The 22,726-nt window shown below is 41.9% G+C and overlaps 1 protein-coding gene across 4 annotated transcripts in view; it reads right to left on the bottom strand.

The window, feature by feature from the left end:
- Positions 1-415: 415 nt before the first annotated feature.
- Positions 416-22,726, bottom strand: part of ASB12 (ankyrin repeat and SOCS box containing 12) — a 29,051-nt gene continuing 6,740 nt past the window's right edge. The window contains exons 2-4 of one of the 4 annotated variants that reach the window (XM_087859527.1): positions 11,405-12,254; positions 9,180-9,211; positions 417-3,536 (exon numbers count right to left, since the gene is read on the bottom strand). In XM_087859527.1, the coding sequence (XP_087715653.1) occupies positions 9,198-9,211; positions 11,405-12,230 (840 nt within the window). In that variant the 5' untranslated portion in view covers positions 12,231-12,254 and the 3' untranslated portion in view covers positions 417-3,536; positions 9,180-9,197. Of the gene's footprint in view, positions 3,537-9,179; positions 9,212-10,647; positions 10,979-11,404; positions 12,255-15,074; positions 15,127-22,726 lie in introns of those variants that run through there. The other 3 variants (XM_045803884.2, XM_087859528.1, XM_045803885.2) reach the window with 3 other exon arrangements.

Below are 22,726 nucleotides of genomic sequence, written 5' to 3'. Positions count from 1 at the left end.
TGCTAAGGGAAGTAAGTCAAGCAGAGAAGGACAATTATCATATGGTTTCACTTATATGTGGAATATAAGGAATAGCATGAGGACATTAGGAAAAGGAAGGGAAAAATGAAAGGATGGAAATGAGAGAGGGAGATGAACCATGAGAGACTATGGACTCTGGGAAACAAACTGAGGGTTTCAGAGGGGAGGGGTGTGGGGGGATGGGTCATCCCAGTGATGGGTATTAAGGAGTGCATGTATTGGGAGGAGCATTGGGTATTATACACAATGAATCATGGAACACTAGAGAAAGAAAGAAAGAAAGAAAGAAAGAAAGAAAGAAAGAAAGAAAGAAAGAAAGAAATTTAAAAAAGAAATTAATTAAAAATTAAAATTAAAAAATATAACATGTCACCTCTTGGCATATGAATTTTTATTGTTGTTTATTTTTGTCAGTTTTCAAAAAATTTTTTTTCAGTAGGGAAAATGGCTAAGCTCTGATGCAGGCAGTTTATTAATAGGAAACCCAAATAATGAATCATTGAACACCATATCAGAAACTAATGATCTACATTATGGTGACTAACAACATAATAAAAAAATCATTTTTTTCTTTTTTCTAATTGAAATATAGTTGACATACAATATTACATTAATTTCAAGTGCACAACATAAGAATTTGACATTTATATACATGATCATCACAATAAGTGATCATGATGGTAAATCTAGTTACTATCTGTCACCATACAAAATTATTACAATATTATTGACTATATTCCTTATTCTGTAAGTCATCCCCATGACTTAATTATTTTATAAATGGAATTTTGTACCTCTTAATCTCCTTCACCTATTTCTCTCATCCCCTAACCCTCCACCCTCTGGAAACCACAAGTTTTTCTCTATATTTATGAGTCTGTTTCTGTTTTGTGTTTATTCATGTGTTTTGTTTTTTTTAGATTTTATATAGAAGTGAAATCTTATGGTATTTGTCTTTGTCTGACTTTTTTTACTTAGCATAATACTCTGTAGGTCCATCCATGTTTTAAGAGTACATTTACACAATGAGCACTGAGTAATGTATAGAATTGTTGAATCATTATATTGTACACTTGAAACTAATATAACACTGTATGCTAATTATATTTTAATACAAAATTAACTTTAAAAAAGAATAAAAGGAATGAAAGTTATTGTCAATTTTTAATTTTCTGTTTCCCATCATAATAAGGAGATGAAGGCTGACAATGAGCAAAGTGTGTAAGTAAAATATTTAGTATATCAGATGGCAATAAATGTTATGGAGAAAAATAGAGCAAGAAAGAAGTACAGGAAGTATTTGTGGGAGGATGCTAGTTTAAAAAGGGCAGTTGGGATAGGCCTTACCAAAAAGGTGATATTCAAGCAAAGATCTGAGGAAACTGAGGGAGCAAACTGTAAGAATATCTAGAGAAAGAGCATTCCAGGCAAAAGGAACAGCAAGTAAAAAGACCCTGAGGTTAGAACATAACTGTAATATTAGAGGAACAAGGCAACCAATGCAGCTAAAACAGAGTAAGTGTGGGGGAAAGTGGTAGGAGAGGGGGTCAGAAAGCACCTGGGAAACAGATGGTTATGGATTTATGAGTCATTTTAAAGACTTTAGACTTTTCAGGATTTTGAGCTGAGGAGTGGCATGGTCTTAGTGAAATGTTTAAAGAGCTGTAACAGCAAGGGAGGAAGTGGTAAGGTGAAGAAGGAAGCTCCTACAGTGATGTAGGTGAGAGGCAATGGTGGCTCAGACCAGGGTGGAGGCAGTGAAATGATAAGTGGTTAAATTTTGGATGTATTTGGAATATAGAACAGGCTAGACTTGGTGATGGCACCTGAGATGAAGGGTGTAAGAGAAGGAGAGGAGTAAGAAACAGGAGCCCACAAAGCCTTGAGAGGGTGGGATTGACAAACTGAGACCAGAGCCAGGAGAGCTGTGTCTCTCAGAAGCCAAGGAAGACATGGGGATTTTATAAAAATGGTATTACTGAGTGTATGTGTCAGATGCTGTACAGAAATCCAGCAAGATAAAGGTAGAAAAGATGACCTTGAATATTTATCTGGAAAGTCACTGATGTTGTGGGCAAGGCCATTGTGGAGCAAGGGTGAGGGTGTACACCAGACTACAGTGGAGTGTTAAGAGAATGGTCTGCAAGGAAAGGGAGGATGCATATAGCCTTCTTGTTCTGGAAGTTTGGCTTCTATTGAGATGGTGGCTAAAGGGAACACTGGATTCAGATTTGTTTTTACAAGATGGAAGGATGTGAGTTTACTTATATGATTAGGGGAAAAATCAATCAAGTTCAAGATACAAGAGACAGGATAATTGATGGGTGGGAGGCCCTGGATAGAGGTGGGGGATGGGATCCAGAAGCCCCTAGAAATGAGTTGGCCTCGATGGGGAGGAGGGACTAAGATAAGAGGGAAGGATGGGTGAATGCAGTAGAGTTTATTGTAATGATAAGTTGAAGATGTCATGCCTAATGACCTCTAGGTGCTCTAGGAAGTGGGAGATAAAGTCCCCAAAGTAAGAGAAAAAGCAGTAGGTTCAAGGAAGCTTGTTAATATTGGACAAGATTTGAAATAGTTACAGCAGAGAATGGGCAAGTTGATAAAGGCCTAGCTGACTTGTCATCCAGGAATGTATTGTGATCTCATTCAGTTTCATGAGATCCTGCTTCCTATCTGTGTAAACTTGAGCAAGTTATTTACTATGCCTTGGTTTCTTCATCTATAAAGTGGACATGAGTAAAATAAGGTCATTGAATTAAATGAGTTAATCCATGCTTAGCAATTGCTGAGCACATTGCTTGGCACATAGTAAGTGTTCAATGTATATTAACTCTTTAGATTTCTATGATGATTACTTTTTATTTCTTCTGTGGTATTCATCAGCCCAGGCTAGGATAGGATGATGGCTTGATCCAAAGTTAGTTTGGTACTGGGTGAGAGATTGAAGTGGTTGAATGAACACAAAATCAAAGATGGACAGGGAAGGACATGAAGACAGGGGAGAGGGGCAAATGTAGAGAAAGTAGGAAATCGTGTGGTACCTGAAACTCAGGGCCTGGCACATATTAGGTCTCAATAAATCTTTATTGAGTGAAAGAATGGGTGAATCTCTGGGGTCAAACCATACTGTTCCAGGAATGTCACTTCTGGAAAAGCAGGCAGTTCTGATGAAATGAGGACCTGCATTTCCAGGTGAGGCTAAGGCAGTAGGGGTAAAATGGAGGTTATATGGTGTTGTAAGAGTCAAGGAGGTGAAGGAACTGCAGGTGACCAGACCCTGCCATCAGTCTAGTCTCTGCTTTTCTAGGAGGCAGCCTGTGCTAGGAGGAAACTGACAAAGTAGGAGCTATCAAATAGACTAGTGTCTGGAAGCTAATATCTTCTGTGACTATAGATGGACAGAGCTTAGAAGGTGCCAGGATGAAGCAGATGGTCATTCATCTTGCATCTTGGTCAAGCAGATTGCTTGACTATGGAAGAGCAGGATGTCCCCAGGTAGCTCAGGAACTATTCTAGAAGTAAATGAAGTGATGAGTACATAAATAATATGTAAGCAGTCAAATGCTCTGCACTTATAAGGGGATGGTTACATTAATGCTGCCAGACAAATCCAGGAATATATGGTCAATTAATTTATGACAAAGGAACCAAGTTATATAATGGGGAAAGGACAGTTTCTTTAATAAATGGTGTTGGGAAAACTGGACAGCCACATACAAAAGAGTGAAACTAGACCACTATCTTACATTACACACAAAAATTAATGCAATATGGATTAAAAACTTGAATATCAGACCTAAAACCATAAAAATCCTAGAGGAAAACATGGGCAGTAAGCTCCTTGACATAAGTCTTGGCAATGACTCTTTTGGATTTGACACCAAAAGCAAAGTCAACAATAAATAAATAAATAAATAAATAAATAAATAAATAGGACTTCAGCAAACAAAAAAGCTTCTGCACAGAAAAGGAAGACATCAACAAAATGAAAAGTCAGCCTACTGAATAGGAGAAAATATTTGTAAGTCATATAACTGATATATATATACAAAATATATACAAAATACATAAAGAACTCATACAACTCAATAGCAAAAAAACAAAACAATCATTACAAAATGGGCAGAGTCTCATATGGTTTGTCTCCCTCTCTTATTTCTTCCCCTTGAGTTTTCCCTCCCTTCCCATATGAGACTCTTGACTCTGGGAAACAAACTGAGGGCTGCAGAAAAGGAGGTGGGTGGGGGAATGGGGTAACTCAGTGATGGGCATTAAGGAGGGCACGTCATGTGATGAGCACTGGGTGTTAGATGCAACTAATAATCATTGAACATTTTATTAAAAAAAACTAACGATGTACTAAACATTGGCTAATTGAATTAAAATTTAAAAAATGGGCAGAGGGTCTGAATAGACATTTTTTTCAAAGAAAACATACAGATGGCCGACAGGTACATGGAAAGGTGCTCAACATCATTAATCATAAGGGAAATCAAAATCAAAATCAAATTATACCTTGGCTAATTGAATTTAAAATAGAAAAAAAAAACAGAGAAAGAAAATTATCATATGGTTTCACTCATTTATGGAACATAAGAAATAGCAGGAAGATCTGTAGGAGAAGGAAGGGAAGAATGAAGGGGGTAAACAGAAAAGGGAATGAACCATGAGAGAGTGTGGACTCTGGGGAACAAACTGAGGGCTTCAGAGGGGAGGGGGTGGGGGATGGGGATAGGCCGGTGATGGGTATTAAGGAGGGCACATATTGAATGGTGCACTGGGTGTTATATGCAAATAAAGAATCATGGAACACTACATCAAAAACGAAGGATATACTGTTAGGTGACTAATATAACATAATAAAAATTATTATTAAAAAATAAATTAGAAAAAAACAAAATGAGATATCACCTCACAGCTAGTTAGAAGGGATATTATCAAAAACGGAAGAAATAACAAGTGTTGGTAAAGACATAGAGAAAAGGGAACACTTGTGCACTGTTGGTGAGTAAATTGCTGTAGCCACTATGTAAAATGGTATGGAATTTCCTCAAAAAATTAAAAATACAACTGCATATGATCCAGAAATTGCAATTCTGAGAATCTAAAGAAAAAGAAAACACAAACTTCAGAAGATATATGCACCCCCATGTTCACTGCAGCATTATTTACAATAGTCAAGACATGGAAGCAACCTAAGTGTCTATTGATGGCTGAATAAAGAAAATGTGATATATATATATATATATATATATATATATATATATATATATATATATATATATATATCTGAATTCAGGTATAAAGAAGAATGAAATCTTGTTATTTGCAGTAACATGGTTGGACCTTGAAGGCATTATGCTCAGTAAAATAAGTCAGACACAAAAAGACAAATATCATATGATCTCCCTTATATGTAGAAATTTTTTTAAATGAGCTTAGGTACAGAAGAAAGATTGGTCATTGCCAGAAATGGGAGGTAGGGCTTGGTTGAAATGGGTGAAACAATCAAAAGGTACAAACTTCCATTTATAAAATAAATAATTCATGGGGGATATAATGTACAGCATAGTGACTATAGTTAATAATACTGTATTGCATATTAGGACGTTGCTAAGAGAGTAGATCTTAGAAGTTCTTATCACAAGAAAAGCTGGCGGCATCGCAATGGAGGATTTCGAGCTGTACTACAAAGCTGTGGTCACAAAGACAACATGGTACTGGCACAAAAACAGACACATAGACCAATGGAACAGAATAGAGGACCCAGAAATAGACCTTCAGCTCTTTGGGCAACTAATCTTTGATAAAGCAGGAAAAAACATCTGGTGGAAAAAAGACAGTCTCTTCAATAAATGGTGCTGGGAAAATTGGACAGCTACATGCAAAAGAATGAATCTTGACCACTCTCTCACACCACACACAAAGATAAACTCCAAATGGATGAAAGACCTCGATGTGAGACAGGAATCCATCAGAATCCCAGAGGAGAACATAGGCAACAACCTCTATGACATCGACCAAAGCAAACTTTTTCGTGACACATCTCCAAAGGCAAGAGAAACAAAAGATAAAATGAACTTATGGGACTTCATCAAGATAAAAAGCTTCTGCACAGCCAAGGAAACATTAAAAAAAACTAAGAGGCAGCCTATGGAATGGGAGAATATATTTGCAAATGACACTACAGATAAAAGACTGGTATCCAAGATTTACAAAGAACTTCTCAAACTCAATACACGAGAAACAAATAAACAAATCAAAAAATGGGCAAAAGATATGAACAGACACTTTTCCAATGAAGACATACAAATGGCTAACAGACACATGAAAAAATGTTCAAAATCAATAGCCATCAGGGAAATTCAAATCCAAACCACACTGAGATACCACCTTATGCCAGTTAGAATGGCAAAAATAGACAAGGCAAGAAACAACAATTGTTGGAGAGGATGTGGAGAAAGGGGATCCCTCCTACACTGTTGGTGGGAATGCAAGTTGGTACAGCCACTCTGGAAAACAGTGTGGAGGTCCCTTAAAAAGTTAAAAATTGAGCTACCCTATGACCCAGACATTGCACTACTGGGTGTTTACCCCCAAGATATAGACGTAGTGAAGAGAAGGGCCATATGCACACCAATGTTCATAGCAGCATTGTCCACAATAGCTAAATCGTTGAAGGAGCCGAGATGCCCTTCAACAGATGACTGGATTAAGAAGTTGTGGTCCATATATACAATGGAATATTACTCAGCTATCAGAAGGAATGAGTTCTCAACATTTGCTGCAACATGGATGGCACCGGAGGAAATAATGCTAAGTGAAATAAGTCAAGCAGAGAAAGACAATTATCATATGGTTTCTCTCATCTATGGAACATAAGAACTAGGAAGATCGGTAGAGAATAAAGGGATATAGAAAGGGGGTTAATCAGAAGGGGGAATGAATCCTGAGAGACTATGGACTCTGAGAAACAAACTGAGGGCTTCAGAGGAGAGGGGGGGTGGGGGAATGGGATAGGCTGGTGATGGGTAGTAAAGGAGGGCACGTATTGCATTGTGCCCTGGGTGTTATGCGCAACTAATGAATCATCGAACTTTACATCAGAAACCAGGGATGTGCTGTATGGCGACTAACATAATATAATAAAAAAACATTAAAAAAAAGAAAAGAAAAAAGTTTTAATAAAATCTGTGACACACACACACACAAAAAAGGAAATGTTTTGTAACTATGTATGGTTATGGATGTTAACTAGACATTGTGGTGATCATTCCATAATATACACCAATATTGAAGGAATGTTGTACATCTGCAACTAATAAAATGTTGTGTGTCATTATATCTCAATTTAAAAAATAATGATGCCAGATTTTCCCTGGGAAATCAGGAAACATGTTCTCCATATATTCAACAAGTCATTCCTATGACTGTGCATACCCCATTCTAAAAATTGATATCTTTAAGTTCAAAATACCAGAATATTCAGGGCCCTCTCCAGTATAGTCCCCAGCCTAACTCTTGTTCAAATACATTGAACTTGAACCAAACTAAACTGGTTAGCCAAGCAACTGGCCTCATTTTTCCTACTTCTGTGTCTTTGCTCACAGAGTTCCCTCCTCTCATACCTTTTTTCCCTCTCTACTGATTAAAACTTTTTCCACCATTCAAGGCCAAGATCAAGTACAACCTCTTCCATCAGACTTTTCCTGTTAGCAACTGAGGGGGATCTCTCTGGTGTCTGAAGTTCAGTGAGCCATTTTGCACTTTGGATCTAGTCTTTAAGGTCCACCTTTCTGAATAAAGCAAAAGAATTTTCACATTGCAGGAGAGAACACAAACTGATCAGTGGCATGTGCAGAGCTGAGCCAGACCCAGATTCATGACAATGCCAGGAAGGAAGGGAGGAAAAGAGGGAGAGGGAGGCAAGGAGGGAAAGAAATGGAGGTTAGGAGGAGTCAGGGAGAGAGAGGGAGAGAAGGAGGGAAGGAAGTGGTCTAGCTCACCTGAAAGGGTTAAGATATGGTTTCCTGGAAACTGGTGGTTATAGTCAGGGGAAGTGGGAGTGTGGTGGTGGGGAGACTGAGTTATCACCTGGGGCCAATGCCAACAAGAAACTAAAGGCCAAGGGGGGGGATATCACTTCAGGAATAGACACATCATCTCTGCCTCTTCCTCCTCCTCATGACTCCTAGTGAATGTTGCCTCAGAAGATTTGTCATCAGAATTTGAGATGACCCATTCCAACCCCTGGCCTATTGTTCAAATGGGAATGGTCAGGCCTGGGGAGGGGAAGAAACTAAGGCACCAAGCCATGAGATTGTCTCTGCTCACCAGCAACACAGGTAACTGGAAAAATAACAGCTAGGGGTAGTCTGGAGAGAATTTGGTATGCTCTTACATCCTTCTCAAATGCAATTCCTTTTAAAATGCCCAGAGTTATTTAGTCAAAATTATAAAGATGGCAAGTATAATGGTGGTTGCCAGAGGAGGATGGAAGGGGAGAATGGGGAACTATTGTTTAATAAGTATAGAGTTTCAGGGGTGCCTAGGTGGCACAGTCGGTTAAGTGTCTGACTCTTAATTTCAGCTCCGGTCATGATCTCGGGGTCCTGGGATCAAGCCCCACGTCCAGCTCTGCACACAGCACAGAGTCTGCTTGATATTCTCCTTCACCCTCTACCCCTCCCCCCACTCTCTTAAAAAAATAAATAAATCTTTAAAAAAATAAAAAAAATAAAATAAAATACCCAGAGTATCTACATGCTTTCATGGGTCAGCCAGAGAATCTGTGTCCCAGATGCCACAGGAGAGGCCACCCTGGCCAGGCCCCATTTGAAGGGTGTAGTTTCTCAGGGGCCTATAGCAGATGAAGCTGCTGAAGTTGACTCCAAATCCCCAAGGGCCCTAAGGAGATGGGGGACAGAGCCAAGCATGGGGTCCTGGACAGTTCATTCCTCAGGAGCCCAGATTGAAAGAAAGGTAAAACAGAGCTAGGGCTGTCTTCCCTGAAACCCCCTCTCTGTGCTTATAGCTAAGTCCTTCTGTTCTTTTGTTCCTTGTAGATAAATGGTTGCATTACTCTTCAAAACAGGAATGAAAGTCTGGAAGCTGAGTGGAACAGGACTATGGAGATAGATGTTCAATTTTCTTACCTTCCTTCCTGAAGTCTCTCAGGCACTAGATGCTAGGGAGAGTGGGGGAGATAAGGAGGGGAGAGGCAAGTCAGCTCAAGACCTTATTCCCTACCTCCATTTCCTCATAATAGGAGATCATGATGTAGAAGGACTGTCAAGGCAGCTCCTAGGAAAAGCTCTAAACATCTAAAGGTTATCTGGGCTCTCCTCCTCCACTCCTTCATCTTGTGTCTCTTTCACTGTTTACCGACATCCCCACCCACAGCTATGCAGGAGAAATACAAGAAGGTACTGTAGAATGCTAGATATGAATTTGGGTGGTTATCTGTGCTGGCTTAGAGCACGTTTGCCTCCTTCTCCTGCTCTTCTCCACATCATGGGGGTACTGACCACTGTAAGATGCATTTCCCAGGTCCCCTCATCAATCATCTGGCTAGGTTCAATGAGACACTGGGTGAGAGATTAGAAAAAATGGAGAAACCGTGTTTAGCCTCTGCCTTTTGTGTCTCTGGTGGTTTCTCTGCAGTGTCTCTTCTGTGGCTCTCAATGTCAATATACTTCCAATTCTACTACTGTGCGATCCCAGCTCCTGGCTCAGATCATACCACTTTTTCCCACTGTCCCTCCCTTCTTCACCTTCCTTTGCTCTTCCCTATGCGGCAAGGGGGCTGACCCCTGTAGGCTGTGTTTCCCAAGCTCTCATATTAGTTGACTTCTAGTTTTCCCCAATGAGAGTTGACATTGGAGGCAGACTGAAGGGCAGCAATGAGTAAAAGGGGAGGGTATTTCTTTCTTCTAGTTTGTACAGTGTCTTTCTTCTACGGTTCTAAGCACTTGTGGACAAGTCTACGATTCTGCTTTCCATCAGGTGACCCCTGTCCCTGAACTCTGACCATAACTCCTCCCTCAACTCTTCAGAGTATGGATGGTGTTGGCATCCTGCTGTAACTAATCTCTGGGTTAGCTTCCTGTCCTGCTTGTCTTCTCAACCTATCCTCTATGTAACATATTTCCTATCTGCATTAAATTCTCTGCTATAAATATTTGGTAGTTTTTTTTCCCAGTTAGATCTTGACTATAAACTGGACTAGTGGGAATGCAGTCTATGATTCAAGGTGAATGAATGGGAGGATCCTTAGTTACTTGACTCAAAGGAATAGGGGGTTGGGTGACAGCCCCAGAAAGGGTGCCTTGTAGCAGCCAGAGAAGTGAATGGAGGTACAAGGTTGGGCAAACAGATGCTACCCTTCCATCCTCTTGGATTCTTCAGGACCTTGCTTCTAAGCAAAACACAGCTCTAAATTTTCTTGAGAATCTTGAAGGAGGTGGAGCTATTGGGTTACTTTTTTTTCCTCTTTCAATGGCCAGGACTCCTATGCCTGCCAAATGACAGATAATTACCATCCTTCCCCTTGGCCAACCAAACCCCTTTACCCAGTGAACCCCCATACCCCCACACATATAGTAGTCATAGAAGCCTCCAGGATTTATTTTGATGAGGATTTTATTGTGGAGGATAATACAAGAGAGCAGCCACCAGGATTTATTTTGATGAGGATCATATTGTGGAGGATAATATAGGAGAGCAGCTCTGGGTGAATAGGTGGAGCTGTAGTTTCCTCCAGCTACCTGGATCCCCAGGTGTTTTTGTAGGCATTGTGTGTTTCTGGTAAGGCTGCAAGATTACAGTTGGTGTTTGAGATAACTAATCAACACAGGGGGAATATCCAGTTGGTCGATGGCTTGTGGTTGGCTGGCCTGGCCCAGAGCTCTGCGGATAACTAAACGGGCCTGTGATAGTAATGACCGTGGAGTGGCTACAGTGAGGAGAAACAGGTCATAAGAAGCAATTCCTAGTGTAATTCTCCCACCCAAGCCTGCATCCACCCTGCCCTGGCTCCTGCAGCCCTAATTGCTTTCTCCCTTCTAAGAAATTCCCCCCACTCTGTCCTCAATGCATGGTGCCAATAGGATCACACTGAGGCCTAGATAGGGCGTGCTCAAGGACACAAAACAGTCATTAGCAGAGCCAGAACCAGAAATGCTGCTAGTACTACCCCCCACCTTATCTTAGTGAACCCTTCCCTAATAAGGAATCTGTAACTTCTCCACTGGGGTCCTAGGAGAGGGAAGAAGGTGGTAGTTTCTCCAACTCATCCTAGAAGGATAGGCTTGGAGGGTGATTTGTGGCCCTTGGACCTCAAAGCCAGAAGGCCCATGGAGCTGAGCTACTTGAAACTCACCTCGGGCCTGTAGCAGCAATGCAGTGCCTTTATCATCTTGCAAGTTCAGGTCTAGGGAGAGAGATGGAAGGTAGATGTTAGCACCAAAATCAATTAACAGTTGGATGTACTCTGGTTCACAATTATGGTGGAGACAGATTTCGAGGAGGGTGCGGGGCTGTGGGACACGAGCCAATAGGTGCTGGTCAGTACAGTTGTAGTTAGGGTCTGCCCCATGCATCAAAAGCAGGCGAAAACAGTCAAGGTGCCCATAGACTGCAGCCAAATAGAGGGGGCCAGAACATGAAGTTATGTTTGATGCCCAGACTGGTAGTTTAGCCTTGACATTGGCCTCTGCACCATGGACCAGGAGTTCCTGAAGGATGGCAGCAGCACCATCACGGGCAGCTGTGAGTACAGGAGAACAGTTGTTGTAGATGCTACCACCAGGACAGGCACCAGCTTCCAAAAGCACACGCACACAGTCCAGATGGCCATGACTGACAGCAGTAAAAAGTGGTGTCTGTGCCTTGACATCCAAACTGTCAACATCAGCACCATGTGCCAGGAGGACCTGCAAACAGCTGAGGTGGCCATAAGAAGCAGCCAAGCGCAAGGGTGTCCCAGGAACACCCCAGCCACTTCTACTGTTGATGAAACGCTTGTAACGCTCCTGGCACAAAAGCTGGTCCAAGGTATAGGAGTCGTTGTCATATACTGCTTGATTGAGAGCCTGCTTCTCCCCCATGTCGGTGTCCTCCTCCTCCTTGTCGGGCTGCAGGAGGGAGAAAATCTTGGTGATGTCCATGAGGTTCATCTTGATTGATTGGAGCAGAACTATTCTCATTATGAGCAGGAGGATATGCTAGGTCTGTGGGTGAAAAATATTGGGGGGAGACTGAAGGTCCACATCAAAAACCTGGATGCTAGCCCTTGCCCCCACCCTTCACCATCAGGCTCTTCATTCATGGGCCCCCTTCTTCCAATTCCTACTCCATCTTATTTTAGGTCTCAGAGATGCCTTCTATTTTTTTATAATAATTTTTATTATGTTATGTTAGTCACCATACAGTACATCCTTAGTTTTGATGTAGTGTTCCATGATTCATTATTTGCATATAACACCCAGTGCTCCATGCAATATGTGCCCTCCTTAATACCCATCACCAGCTTATCCCAATCTCCTACCCCCCTCCCCTCTGAAGCCCTCAGTTTGTTTCCCAGAGTCCATAGTCTCAGAGATGACTTTTAAAACAGATCAGGCCATTTCACAGCTTGGTGCCTTTGCATATGCTGTTCTTTTTTTTTTTTTAATTTTAATTCCAGTATAGTGAACATTCAGTATAATGTTAGTTTCAGGTGTACAATATAGTGATTCAACACTTCCATACAGCACCCAGTGCTCATCACAACAAGTGTCCTCCTTAATCCCCATCACCTATTTCACCCCATCACCCATCTCCCCACCTACCTCCCCTCTGGTGACCATCAGTTTGTTCTCTGTAGTTAAGAGTCTGTTTCTTGGTTTGTTTCTCTCTCTCTTTTTTTCTTCTGCTCATTTGTTTTAGTTCTTAAATTCCACATAAGAGTGAGATTATGTAGTATTTGTCTTTCTCTGACTGACTTATCTCACTCAGCATTATACTCTGTAGCTCCAGCCATGTCATTGCAAATGGCAAGATTTCATTCTTTTTTATGGATGAATAATATTCCATGGTGCATATATACCACATCTTCTTTATCCATTCATCTATGGATGGACACTTGAGCTGCTTCCATTATTAAGGGCCATATGCACCCCAATGTTCATAGCAGCAATGTCCACAATAGCTAAATCGTGGAAGGAGCCGAGATGCCCTGCAACAGATGACTGGATTAAGAAGTTGTGGTCCATATATACAATGGAATATTACTCAGCAATCAGAAAGAACGAGTTCTCAACATTTGCTACAACATGGACGGCACTGGAGGAGATAATGCTAAGTGAAATAAGTCAAGCAGAGAAAGACAACTATCATATGATTTCTCTCATCTATGGAACATAAGAACTAGAATGATCAGTAGGGGAAGAAAGGGATAAAGAAAGGGGGGGTAATCAGAAGGGGGAATGAAACATGAGAGACTATGGACTATGAGAAACAAACTGAGGGCTACAGAGGGGAGGGGGTGGGGGAATGGGATAGGCTGGTGATGGGTAGTAAGGAGGGCACATATTGCATGGTGCACTGGGTGTTATACACAACTAATGAATCATCGAGCCTTACATCGAAAACCGGAGATGTACTGTATGGTGACTAACATAATATAATAAAAAATCATTATAAAAAAAAAGAAATTTAAAACTAGACCTACCCTACAATCCAGTAATCGCACTACTGGGTATTTACACAAAAAATACAAAAACACTAATTCAGAGGGATCCATGCACCCCTGTGTTTATAGCAGCATTATTTACAATAACTAAATAATGCATATGCTGTTCTGATTGACCTTCAAATTCCTACTTCTGGGAAGCCTTCCCTAGTCTTCTCCTCTTGCTCAGGAATTCCAAAGGATCACAACTAGACTTTAGCTATGAACTTTCACACTACATTTGCACTTATCTGTGCTTCAGTGTGTAAACTCCAAGATAAGGAATGCTGTATCCATCTTATATTCCTCCACTCCCAGTAGGACCGATATCATGACTGGGGATTTGGTAGAGGCATTTTCCTTAGTTCAGAATGTGTGGACTAATGAGATGGCTCTGGTCTGGCAGTTGCTAGGCCAGCAGAATGTTGTTCTGTGGTGTCAAGTTGTCATCCCTAAGCATTCTGACATTAGTCTCATGGGGCAGGCCCTCAATTCCACCTGTCAGCCTTTTAGATGAAGTTCAACCTCCTCACAGTCCTTTATATGTGATATTCCCTCAGACTCAGGCCCCATGCTTCAGGCAACAGAGCTACACAGGAAATGGATGTTGAAAGACATTTGCTGATTAAATAAAGAGGTGACATTACAAAGAACACTTCAAGTAAAATGAAATCAAAGATATGGCTGGAAATAGTAATTTTCAGGGCAAGTCCTCTTTGGTGGACAACTGGTTTACCCCCAGGACCACTTCAATACAGAAGTCCCTTTGATTCCCAGCATCTCCTTGGATCCCATGGATTCCCCATCCCTTTGGGTCAAACCTTTTCCCATCATCTCTGCCCCACCAAGCTTAGAGCCTTGCCTCATCCCTCAACTCTTCTCTCACCATTATCCTCAGGCCTTATAAAATTAGCCACGGCCCAATAACTGACTTAACCCCTTGACATTACCTGTCTTGTTCCTAGTGCTCCAAAGCCAAAGTCACCCACCTCAGTTTGTAATGTCATCAGGGCAAGCTCATAGGTTTTTCAGAGCTCAAGTCTCCCTACTCTCCCATACCCTGCAGCCACGGTCTCAGGGCCACACACCTCCTTTTATTCACTGTCTATCTCCACCCCTCTTTGTTAGCCTGGGACCTCAGGTACATACCTCATAGGAAAAAAAAAAACCTGTGAGGTGGGTGGGTGGGGTCTCCCTCAACTTTAGGCCCCTCCTCACCCACTAGCATCAACTCCATATATGGTCTTATTATTTATTCATTTGAGGTATGCAATAATAAGTAGAGGATTTTAGAAATCAGACAGACCTTAGTTTGCAACTCAGCACCCCCAGTTCCTACCTGAGAAGACTTGGGAAAATCTCTTCCCTTCTTTTAGACTCAGTTTCTTCATCTACAAGACAGAAATGATAGTCCCTGCTTCATGGGGCTGTTCAGAGGAAAAAAGCTACCATATATTAGGTCTTTAAAAGGTGAGTTTCCTCTCTCTGCCCCTTTAACCTCCTCAATGGCTCCTTCCCCTCAACCATCTTAGGAAACAAAACACTTCTATGGTCCTTTGTCACACTCTAGTCACATTTCTCTTCATCTCTCTTTTTTCCTCTGAACATATCCAAAAAGTTGTCTACCATCTATTTCCCTATCTCCCATTCATTTCTTCACCCTCTGCAGTCTGACTCCACTCTTCCTCAGTCACACACTGAGATAGTTCTTTAAAAAGTCATCCTTGTGGTTAAATCTGCTGGCTGATTCTCAGATCTTTCCTTCTGTAACCTTCCTGGTACATCTGTCCCCACTGACCACTTTCTCCTACATACTCTGCCCTTGGTTTCCTGACCAGCACACTCTCCTGATTTTTCTCCCCGGTGTTCTACCCTGAAATAGTTATGCTCCCCTTTGTTGTCTTCTTGATCCTCTTTTTTCCAGTCCCAGAGCTGCAGTTCTCACGTTAATTCTGATGATTTCAAGTTTATCACTCCAAGCTGCCCAGCTCTCTTTTCAGCAAAAAGGATGTATTCACTGAGTTTCTTCAGGTACTTCAAAGTCAGTAGTATCACACCACCACTAAAATCACCATCATCACCAAACTTGATCCATATGTGTTTCTCACTATCCACCTGGTCAACCAAACCAGAAACCCAAGACTCATGTCGGTCCTCTTATCTCTCTGTCCCACTTTCATCCAATTGTTCATCAAATCCTATGGATTTTACTCCCTAGAGACCTCTACAGACCACCTCCTTCAGACTTATCCCCATTGCCAGTGCTTTACCTAAGCTGCTATCATTCTTTCTGTTGACTGTTGTAGTAGTCTCCTAGCTGTCTCAGTATTTTCTCCACATCATAGATAAAGCGATCATTTAAAAATGCAAATATGGTCTGTGTCAATCCCCTGTTTTAAATCCCTTAATGGTTCCACTTTTTTTCAGAGTATAGCCCAGATACTTTAACCAGGCTCACAGGTCCTTTATGAGCAAATCTTGGCCAACATCTCCAGGCTCACTTCCTGCTACCCCTCTGCTTATACCCCATGATCCAGCAATAAGGGAAAAGAAATAGCTCTCTATATACATCATGCTTCTTTCTGTCACATGCACTTCCTTCTGATGACTCAGTTTCTCCAGAGTCCATACTCTTATATAACTGTAGCAGTCATGACACTGTATTATAACTCCTTTATATGGGTCTGTTTTACACCCACTGCAGAACAAGAAGCCATATAAAGTAGTGGTAAGACATGGTCTTGAATTCTGCTTCAATTCCAGCTCCATTACTTAGTAGCTGTGTAACCTAGAGCAGATCACCTAATCTCTCTGTGCCTACCTCATCTGTAAAGAGAGGATGACAGTAGTACATGTTTCAGAGGGTTATTGTTAGGATTAAATGAGTGAATACGGAAATTAATAATTAAATAAGTTAAGCGTTTAGAATAGCACCTGAATGTAGTAGTCAGTAACTCAGTAATTGTAGTACCAAGCGATTATTATTACCTAGGTCTCCAATTTCTATTATTGCCCCCTTACTTTAAGTCCTATAACCTCAGAGCTGGAATGCATCAAATAAATTATTTAATTCCCTTAATTTATAGAGAGAAAACAAAAAGCTCAGAGGAGAGCAGGGATTTTTTTCTAAGGTCACATGGCTGCTATTGTCAATTGTCTCATTAGCAAGAACCCAGAACACACCTATAATCTTGTGCTTTTCAAACTATTTCACGTAGTGGGACAGGTAATATCATCCTCATTTTGTGGATGAAGAAAACTGAAGTCTGAGAAGGAAAGGATTTGGCAGGTGCCTTACATCAAGGAAATAGCAGAGCCAGAAATAGACACATGTTAACCTACGGCCTATCCTGTTCATTCTATTGCAACTTGAAAAACAAACACATCCCTCTTTCCCCTATTTTAAGTAGACTTACATTGCAGCTCCCAGAATCCTCAGGTTTGAGAATCATGCTGAATTCAAGGGATTTCAGTCATGGAAGATTTCTTTACAGATCATTTTCTGACAGCCAATGTGGATTCTCTTACTATTTGGTGGTGGACAGGTTGGTTCCAGGGAGATGAAGAGGGCAAGGAGTATGGAAGGAAATGCAAAAGCTCTCACAAAGGTCATACCAGGAGCCCATGGCAGGGCCCAACTAATGAGCCTCCATGGGGAGATCAAGTCATGGACCCCAGCTGGCTTGGGCACTTGAGTGAACTGTGTCTTATTAGATAGAATAAGAAAGTCTAATTAGTCTATTGTCTAACTTCACCTTGCTGTGGTTATTAAGCTAAGAGTTATTATGTGACCATTCTATGCAAGGATCTCCTTTCAGATCCCCAAAGGGCAGGGGTTTTAAACCTTTTTTTTTGTGACGTTGACCTCTATGGCAATTTGGTTAATCCTCTTGTCCTCTCTCAGAATGGTTTTCAATACATAAAATAAAACAAATAAGATTAAAGGAAACCAATTATATTGAAATACAGGTATTTTTTAAACTGCCTGATATGGTAATAAATGTTCTTTATTATTCCCTGCATATTCTCAGACCACAATGCTTTGAAATTGGAACTCAATCACAAGGAAAAATTTGGAAAAAACTCAAACACTTGGAAACTAAGAACCATCCTGCTCAAGAATGATTTGATAAACCAGGAAATAAAAAATCAATTTAAACAATTTATGGAGACCAAAGAGAATGAAAACTCATTGGTCCAAAACCTATGAGACACTGCAAAGGCAGTCCTAAGGGGAAAATACATAGCCATCCAAGCTTCACTCAAAAGAATAGAAAAACCTAAAATGCAGTTTTTATATTCTCACATCAAGAAGCTGGAGCTGGAACAGAAGAATAGACCTAACCCATGCACAAGAAGGCAGTTGATCAAGGTTAGAGCAGAGATCAATGAATAAGAAACCAGGAGTGCAGTAGAGCAGATTAACAGAACTAGAAGCTGGTTCTTTGAAAGAATAAATAAGATCGATAAGCCACTGGCAAGTATTATTCAAAAGAATAGAGAAAGGACCCAAACTAATAAAATTATGAATGAAAGGGGAGAGATCATAACCAACACCAATGAAATTGGAAGGATCGTTAGAAAATTTTATAAACAGCTTTATGCCAATGTACATGCCAATATACCTGATGGCTCAGTAGTTAAGTGTCTGCCTTTGTCTTAGGGCATGATCCCAGGCTCCTGGGATCAAGCCCCACATCAGGCTCCTCCACTGGGAGTCTGCTTCTTCCTCTCCCTCTCCCCCTACTTATGTTCCCTCTCTCACTGGCTCTCTCTGTCTCTGTCAAATAAATAAATAAAATCTTAAGAAAAAAAGCTTTATGCCAAAAATTAAACAAATGGGAAGAAATGGATGCCTTCCAGGAAACCTATAAACTACCAATACTGAAACAGGAAGAAATTGATTATTTAAGCAGACCAATTAATTATGAAGAGATTGAAGCAGTGATCAAAAACATCCCCAAAAACAAGAGTCCAGGGCCTGATGAATTCCCTGGGGAATTCTACCAAACATTCAAAGAAGAAATAATACCTATTCTTCTGAAGCTGTTTCAAAAAATAGAAACAGAAGGAGAACTACCAAATTCATTCTATGAGGCCAGTATTACCTTGATCCCCAAACCAGGCAAAGACCCCATCAAAAAGGAGAATTACAGACCGATATCCCTGATGAATATGGACGCCAAAATTCTCAACAAGATCCTAGCTAATAGGATCCAACAGTACATTAAAAGGATTATCCATCATGACCAAGTGGGATTCATCCCTGGGATGCAAGGGTGGTTCAACATTCACAAATCGATCAGTGTGATAGATCATATGAAAAAGAAAAGAGTCAGGAACCATATGATCCTCTCAATTGATGCAGAAAAATCATTTGACAAAATACAGCATCCTTTCCTGATTAAAACCCTTCAGAGTGTAGGGATAGAGGGCACATTCTTCAATATCATAAAAACCATCTATGAAAAGCGAATATCATTCTCAATTGGGAAAAGCTGAAATCCTTTCCCTTAAGATAAGGAACAATACAAGGATGCCCACTCTCTCCATTATTATTCAACATAGTACTAGAAGTCCTTGCAACAGCAATCAGACAACAAAAAGGGATAAAATGTATCCAAATTGGCAAAGAAGAAGTCAAACTGTCTCTGTTCACAGATGACATGATAATCCATATGGAAAACTCAAGTCTCCACCCCTAATCTACTAGAACTTACAGAGCAACTCAGTAATGTGGTGGAATACAAAATCAATGCTCAGAAATCAGTTGCATTTCTATGCATGAACAATGAGACTGAAGGAAGAGAAATTAGGGAATCCATTCCATTTACCATAGCACCAAAAATCATACGTTATCTCAGAATTAACTTAACCAGAGACGTAAAGGATCTATATTCTAGAAACTACAAATCACTCTTGAAAGATATAGGCAAAAGAATGAAACTTGACCACTCTCTCACCCCATACACAAAGATAAACTCCAAATGGATGAAAGACCTCAATGTGAGACAGGAATCCATCAAAATCCTAGAGGAGAACATAGGCTGCAACCACTTTGACCTCGGTCACAGCAACTTTTTTTCATGACACATCTCCAAAGGCAAGAGAAATAAAAGCAAAAATGAACTTGTGGGACTTCATCAAGTTCAAAATCTACAAAGAACTTCTCAAACTCAATACACGAGAAGCAATTAAACAAATCATAAAATGGGCAGAAGATATGAACAGACACTTTTCCAATGAAGACATACAAATGGCTAACACACATATGAAAAAATGTTCAAAATCATTAGCCATCAGGGAAATTCAAATCAAAACCACACTCTGAGATACCACCTTATGCCAGTTAGAATGGCTAAAATTGACAAGGCAAGAAACAACAATTGTTGGAGAGGATGTGGAGAAAGGGGGTCCCTCCTACATTGTTGGTGGGAATGCAAGTTGGTACAGCCACTCTGGAAAACAGTGTGGAGGTCCCTTAAAAAGTTAAAAATTGAGCTACCCTATGATCCAGCCATTGCACTACTGGGTGTTTACCCCCAAGATACAGACGTAGTGAAGAGAAGGGCCATATGCACCCCAATGTTCATAGCAGCAAAGTCCACAATAGCTAAATCGTGGAAGGAGCCGAGATGCCCTTCTACAGATGACTGGATCAAGAAGATGTGGTCCATATATACAATGGAATATTACTCAGCTATCAGAAAGAACGAGTTCTCAACATTTTCTGCAACATGGACGGCACTGGAGGAAATAATGCTAAGTGAAATAAGTCAAGCAGAGAAAGACAATTATCATATGATTTCTCTCATCTATGGAACATAAGAACTACGAAGATTGGTAGAGAGGAAAAGGATATAGAAAGGGGGTTAATCAGAAGGGGGAATGAAGCCTGAGAGACTATGCACTCTGAGAAACAAACTGAGGGCTTCAGAGGGGAGGGGGGTGGGGGAATGGGATTGGCTGGTGATGGGTAGTTAGGAGGGCACATATTGCATACTGCACTGGGTGTTATACGCAACTAATGAATCATCGAGCTTTATGTCAGAAACCAGGGATATACTGTATGGTGACTAACATAATATAATAAAAATATATTATTATTTAAATAAAAAGATCAAAAGCTCCTGTACAGCAAAGGAAACAGTCAAAAAAAGTAAGAAGCAGTCCACGGAATGGGAGAAGATATTTGCAAATGACACTACAGATAAAAGACTAGTATCCAAGATTGGAGGAGGAGAGGAGTTAAGATGGCGGAGGAGTAGGGGACCCCTTTTTCAGCCGGTCCCCTGAGTCGAGCTGGATAGGTACCAGACCAGCCTAAATAACCACGGAATCAGCCTGAGACGCAGGATGATGCATCTGGATCTCTACAAATGAACATCTCCAGCGCTGAGTACTGAGGTACCGAGAGGGGAGCTGTAAACCGTGCACGGATATCGGAAGATAAACGGAAGGGGGAGGGAGCCGCCGCGTTTGGGCGCCGGGAAGCGGCAGCCACCTGCACGGGGGAGCGGGCGGACACACAGAGGGCACCCGCGAGAGAGCGGACTGAGACCGGTGAGCCGTGAACGCGCGCGCCACCATGCATCTCCCGGAACAACGGAATCCCGGTGTGCTCACGGGATCCAGACTGAGACCGGGAACTCCCGGAGCGCGCGGGGCGGCTGGTGGCTGGCGGGCCACCTGCACGGGGGAGCGGGCGGACTCGCGGTCGGCACCCGCGAAACAGCAGACTGAGACCCTGAACCGGGTGCGCGCACCACCAGGCTTCTCACGAAACTCCGGAATCGAGGTGTGCTCACCGGGCATAGACTGAGACCGGGAGACCCGGGAGCGCGCGGGGCGGCCAGTGGCTGGCGGCATTAGAAACACAAAGGACAGAGACGGGGCTGCCGGTGGCTGGCGGCATTAGAAACACAAAGGACAGAGACGCGCCGGCCCTGGAAGTGAGGGCAGGGTCGCCGAGTTGGTGCGCACATCCCGGGACGCCGCAGGGTTGAGCAGCACCAACAGTAATAGAGTTAAAGTGGCCAGAACATCAGTGGAGAACGGGACGCAATCCCTCTGTTCTGCGACAATGCAGCCTCTGCTGCTCTGACCCTCAGAAGAGGCATAGCCGGCCGCCAGGGAAAGCCGCCAGAGAACAAAAGCCTGGAAATACCGGCTCAGAGAGTGCCCATCCCCAACCTCCCTCGCAGGGGACACGGAGACTCTACCCAAACAGGGCTGCCTGAGTATCGGCGCGGCAGGCCCTTCCCCCAGAACACAGAAGGCAGGCTGAAAAATCAAGAAGCCCACAACCCAGGCACCTGGGTGGTGCAGTCTTTGAGCTCCTGTCTCCGGCTTAGGGCGTGATCCCAGCGTACGGAAAGGAGTCCCTCATCGGGCTCCTACGCTGGGAGCCTGCTTCTTCCTCTCTCACTCCCCTGCTTCTGTTTCGTTCTTGCTGACTGTCTGTCTCCCTCTCTCAGATAAGTAAATAAATAAAATCTTTAAAGAAGAAGCCCACATCTCTAAGATCCCTATAAAACAAGGGGCACGGCCTGGGACCCAGTCAATAATTTTGGGCTCTGGAAACCCCGCAACCTCTCTTCATCAGAATGACAAGAAGGAGAAGCCCCCCCCCCAGCAAAGAAAAGACAGTGAGTCAGTGGCCTCTGCCACAGAAGTAACGGATATGGATGTAACCAAATTATCAGAAATGGAATTCAGAGTAACAATGGTCAAGATAATGAGTAGACTTGAGAAAAGTATTCAGGAAAATATTACTGAGAATATAGAATCCCTAAGGGCGGAAATGAGAGCGAATTTGACAGAAATTAAAAATTCTATGAGCCAAATGCAGGCAAAACTAGAGGCTCTGACGGCCAGGGTCACGGAAGCGGAGGAAAGGGTTAGTGAATTGGAGGATGGGTTAATAGAGGAAAAAATAAAAATAGAAGACGGTCTTAAAAAAATCCACGCCCACGAATGTTGGCTACGGGA

This window comes from Ursus americanus, chromosome X, assembly GCF_024610735.1.
Source record: "Ursus americanus isolate L20-20 chromosome X, mUrsAme1.1.p, whole genome shotgun sequence".
Taxonomy (NCBI): domain Eukaryota; kingdom Metazoa; phylum Chordata; class Mammalia; order Carnivora; family Ursidae; genus Ursus; species Ursus americanus.
The sequence above is the reverse complement of the archived record's forward strand: the minus strand, read 5'-3'. Positions and strand labels throughout refer to the sequence as shown.